This window comes from Austrofundulus limnaeus, unplaced genomic scaffold (genome assembly GCF_001266775.1).
Source record: "Austrofundulus limnaeus strain Quisiro unplaced genomic scaffold, Austrofundulus_limnaeus-1.0 Scaffold4, whole genome shotgun sequence".
In the NCBI taxonomy this organism is placed as follows: domain Eukaryota; kingdom Metazoa; phylum Chordata; class Actinopteri; order Cyprinodontiformes; family Rivulidae; genus Austrofundulus; species Austrofundulus limnaeus.
In genome coordinates, this window is record NW_013952406.1 from 3,056,676 (window position 1) to 3,061,903 (window position 5,228).

The 5,228-nt window shown below is 35.5% G+C and overlaps 1 protein-coding gene across 1 annotated transcript in view; it reads right to left on the reverse strand.

Annotated features, from left to right (window-relative positions):
• The window catches only part of srcin1a (SRC kinase signaling inhibitor 1a), a gene marked incomplete at its 5' end in the record, with an annotated part of 37,257 nt that extends 37,134 nt beyond the window's left edge, over window positions 1-123 (reverse strand). Inside the window, 1 exon segment of the mRNA XM_014023473.1 lies at window positions 97-123. Within this exon segment, the coding sequence (XP_013878927.1) occupies window positions 97-123 (27 nt within the window).
• Between the last annotated feature and the right edge of the window lie 5,105 nt (window positions 124-5,228).

Here is a 5,228-nt window from a genome sequence, read left to right on the forward strand (position 1 = left end):
ACACACACACACACACACACACACACACACACACACACACACATAAGGACAGAAAGTTGTCAAATGCACAGTGACACTCAGACTAACAGAACTGACCTTAAAGCTCCAGTAGTTGGGTTGTTGCTGCAGAGTTTGGTGAAGGACAAATAAGGGAAAGGAAGGAGACATACAGAAAAAGTTAATCCTTTAATATTGCTTTAGCTTTTACTGATTAAAAAAATAAGCTACGACAGAAAAAAAAAACAGTACATGAACTGCAGAGAGGAGTTAAACTGCAGGCAACCTTTAAATACATTGGTTGCAACACAAATGTTATTCTATCTGACTCTTTGGGATGCTTTTTTTTAAACCATTATGCTACAGAAAGTTTTGTGTGTTTAAGCCTGAGCATTGATTGGTTGATAATGGAGGGAGTGTTTTTCAGACACCAGGCACCTGAAACAAGATTGTACCATTTGAAATGAAATGAGTGAAATCAAATCAAACAGCAGCCGCTCTTGTTCTTGCACTCTGTTGTTGCAACGTTTGGCTTCCCTCCCAGACTTCACCACGGGGCAAACAAGCACTTCATGCTCTCTCCTGCTTCTTCCATTCTTCATCCACCTGCAGCACTCTTTTTATCTCTAAAACCTCGCCGCCTCATTTTGCAGCAGCACAACCCYTATCTGGCATCTACTCATTTGCCCTTCCTGCTGCTGGCATGTAAAAAAAAAAGAAAAAAAGAAAAAGGTGCTCACATGCTGGCAGATGCCCCAAGAAATGAGCTTTCAAATAATCCATAATTACCTGACAGTTAAAACCAGGTCAAGCCACCAATGGCTCCAGACATATCTCAGAATGACATGCAATATTAGTTTGAGCAGAGTTCATGAAAGTGAATTGTTAGAATTGAATTGTAATCCTTATTCTAGTCCTTACTGTTATCTGCAGGCAATTTTCACTCCATTCAGCCTCTCTTCTGCAGAGCCCACATTACCCCGACTCAGGGTTAATAAAAAAGTGGCAAGCAAGTTTTGACTTATGGTAGTGGGTAAAGTTTTTTTAATTATTATTTGTCTTCAATTTTAARAGAGTTCTTTTAAAGACCTAGCTTGCCCCCATGAACACAGTCAAATGTTTTTTTGATGATTCGTACCGTACAGTAATCTAAACTATCTCTTTATGCTCTTTCATTACACCATAATATGGCCGTATCATATTGATGCTTCGCTCATTTTTATAACAGTGAAGCAAAATTATTATGGGTCTTAAAGGAAGTTGAGGAAAAAAGGAGGTACCAACTTCTGGATCAAAACAGAAACCAGATGGGGCTGTCTCAGTAACGTAAAAAAAATAATATATCTGTCATAATTAGAAATAAAAGCAGAAATATATAAATTAACCAATAAATAAATAAATACATATAAATTGACCAATTAAATTTAAAAAGGAGAACTTTACCTCATGTTTTTTTGTAATTTAATTGAACTTCATTTTTATTTTCCAGCTTAGTTCCAGTAAATTATATATTTTAGCACATAATTTACATTGTAATTGTATTTTAAAAATATATGTTCTTTGTTTTACTTTTTTCTTGTACATGCATGTGTCTCCTAAATGTTTATATTTCATAWATATTTTTTGAATTTTAGAATTTTAGTTTAGTCTAAAATAAAGGCACAGAGGAAAACACTGACCTGTGCCTTTATTTTAAACTGAACTTTAAACTTAAAGCTYAACAGAGGCAGCACAAGCATGAACAGTCGATCTGCACATGGATCCTGCTCCTTCCTGTCTGTTGACCAATAGGAGAGGAGCTGACCCAAGAAGGATTTTAAGTGTATTTATTTATTTATTGGTCCGTATATAATATATATCTGCTTTTATTTCTAAGTATGACAGTTTCAGTCCTCCATAGATTTTACTTAAGAAACTTAAACTGAGCACAGCTCAGAATGGGCGCTGTTTATCTTTGTTTTTTTTTTTTTGTTTTGATTTTTTTTTTGTTTTTTTGAGTGAGCAATTTCTTTTGAGTGAGCAAATGCTGTAATTTGATATTTTTAGGACAAACTTCAGCTACTTAATGCAGGAAAAAGTTGCACCATTTCCCCCTGACGGTGTGCTATTGTCTGCTGTGTTCTTGTACACCCAGTTCTCCATGCGCCACACAGGAGTAGGAGGTCCAGATCTTTGGAGTGATCTTGACTCACTTCATCGTGAAGTGAGTCCAAACTTTATATGCAAGAGGGAAAGAGAAGACACTAAGCTAAAACTTAGGGGAAAATTCTGAGTGTACTTTATCTAACTTTCCTCTCTGACCATTTTTACAAAAAAAAATGTGGCTGAAAACAACGGCACAGATGTGTTGCATTAATGGGGATTTTTTTTTATTATTACTTTTTCTCCAATAAATTGAGAATCAACCTCACATTGCTTTTAAGTGAGGATGACTTTAATGGACCACTTATCAGTCAAACTTTAAAATTTATTTCATTTTGAAAACAAAAGCTTTAAAATATGCATATGAGAGCAAATTTCTTGTAKATTTGTATAAAGTTTAAGGAGCAAAACAATGGCTGCAGAGAGCAACTTAAATGACATTATTTAGTAATAAAAACACGTCCAGCAGACAGATGTTTTATTCTTGCTAAGAAATCTGAAGTTAACAGTTTATTTCAATGATTTATTTTTACACAAATGAACCTCACTGCAGGGAATCCTCTACAAAAGGTGAATTCTCCCAACGAGAAATGCATTTTATAACAAAAACCAAAAGATGCTGTGAAGAACACCATGTTTCTATTCAAGTACAGAATTGTGTTTTGGTTGTTTTTCATGCTGTCAGCTGTATATTGCATGTATTCTAACAAATCCATAATAATGACAAATAAGTGAAAACCAAAAAAAAATAAATAAAATGCAACAAGGCATGAAAAAGAACCAAATAAGAAAACGCTGCCAGCGTGCACGCTCACTCGTCAATTCTCAGGGGCAGATGTTTTTTTTTTTTTACACGTATTACAGTCACATATGGTAAAAAAAAGTACTGATTACCTGGGAACCAGACGAGGAAAAACTCGCAAATAAGTCAGAACTTAATGTTAGGAATGCTGGGGACATTTGGGTTATTGTAAGCAGGCCCATGGAGACACATTTAGAAATTTCATTTGGGCAGTTGCCTTTGTGAAAAACACAACAGTAAATGTTTTTCTGCTCAGACGGGTTCCAGGAAGCAAAAAAAAAAAAAACGCATTTAAAGTAAATTGATCACCTTTTTATTTTGTGCACATTGCAGGACAAAAGTACCAGGGTTTAATATTTATCCTCTCACTGGAAGCAAATAAAATAAAAGAATAGAACTTGAGTTTGATACAACATAAACAGGGAAGTTAAATATATACTAATTAAATACTAACTACTTGGTTTTTGTCTAGGTGATTCTGAAATGTTTTGACAATCAGTTTTGAGTGATTACCTACATTTATAATTAAATTGTGACACTGTTTAAACACGTGTTTCAAAATGCACACAACACATTTGTTTGTGATCATAAGATATAGACTATTTGTTGAAGAGTCTGGCTCTCCCCGTCAGGGAGAATGACCCAATCATGTCATGTCTAGCAGTAAGGCGGAGCTAGACTCTGCATTTCCTGTTCTCGTGGTCAAACCTACAACCAGCTGAATAAATGGTTGAGGCCTTTGGGTATTGTATGGCATTATTTCTTACATTTAACAGTCAAGTCTTAATTCTGTGTTTGTTCCCTTCTCCTCGAAGTACACTGAAGATGAACATGGCAATATCTTTACAATAATACAAACARCATGAATAGAACACAGTTGGAACCGCAGCGGTTTGGAAACCTTCAGCAAATAAATCTTCCTAAAAGAGGGGAAAATGTGACTACAAATACCTGTTGTGTATTTCTTATTTGTGGCACAACAACGTCAGCAGCACAGTCTGAGACCAAGATTTGTATTTGTACTGAGTTGTATATCTTTTGAAAGCTGGGAACAAAAAAAATCTGTTTTTGTTGCTGTATACATTCACTAAAAGTGTGGGTTTATAATACAGTTTGACTGTGTGATGGTAATAGTAAAGACTGAGCTCATGGTGGAATTTATAACTCAACAAACTACAACAATAGGTGATAATAGTGCACATTTCTTCATTAAATAATGTTTTGATGATGTTGAAATAAAATGTTCCCTATATCTTTTTAAAAAAATCCATTCACTCCCACAGTAAAAATGTTACCACTTTCCTCCACCTGCACGATAAAACAAGTATATAAATTACTCCAGAGCATAATCTCAATATGATTCAAGTCCTCTTAAAGCATAAAAATTACTCCTGAAATATATTAAAGTAGTTTTCAGCAAAGGTAAGTGTTTACTGTTTTAGGCTGTTTTTTTGTTTTCTTAGCTTTGCTGTGTTTTTCAGGTTTTTTATTGGAGCAAAGCACTGAAATGATAAGTATTTGTAACCTCTGAAGAATCAGTGGGCGATCACTTGTTTTTTAACAATCATGGGGGAGATGAGAAGCTGCTAATTACCTGCACATTAAAGAGGTCATTTGTTCAGGGACGAGCTAATCACAAAGCCTTTTTTCAGGTTGGACATGAACTGCCTTGGCCCGAACATGAACCAGTTGTGCGCTCAGCGTAGCCGGTGAGTTTCATCACCGGAACCCGATCCAGCTGACATGAACTCAGGGGCACCACTAGTGCGGTGCACATAATTGCTGTTTACTTGTTCAGACAATGTTAATGATTTAATTTTTTTTTCTTTTCCTTGTCTCAGGAGTGGCTTTAATGGCGCAGAAGCGATTTGCGGTCTTGTGCGTCTGTCTTTGCCAATGTTTGCTGCATAAATAAGGCTCTCAGTAAGGTAAACACATTCAATCCTTTTTAACTGTTATTCTGCTGACAGCAGCAGATAAAGCAAGCTTGGACTTTGAGTCACAAATACTGCACTTTGGGTGTGAGGGCTCATTTGAATTGAAGTCGTTACACACTAGCTGTTCTCTGTCCCTTCTTGTAACTGTTACTGCAATTAAAGGGGCAATATTATGTGTTTCTCAGGCATACATTTAAATACTATACCATAATAAAGTATCTATTTCACCTTTAGTTGTTATTAAAATGCTGTTTCATGTTTAAATAGAAAATAAACATATCTTCTCATCACTTCCTCTTCTAAACACCTTGAAATTGGCCTCTGTCTCTTTAAGAACCACCTTCCGCTTC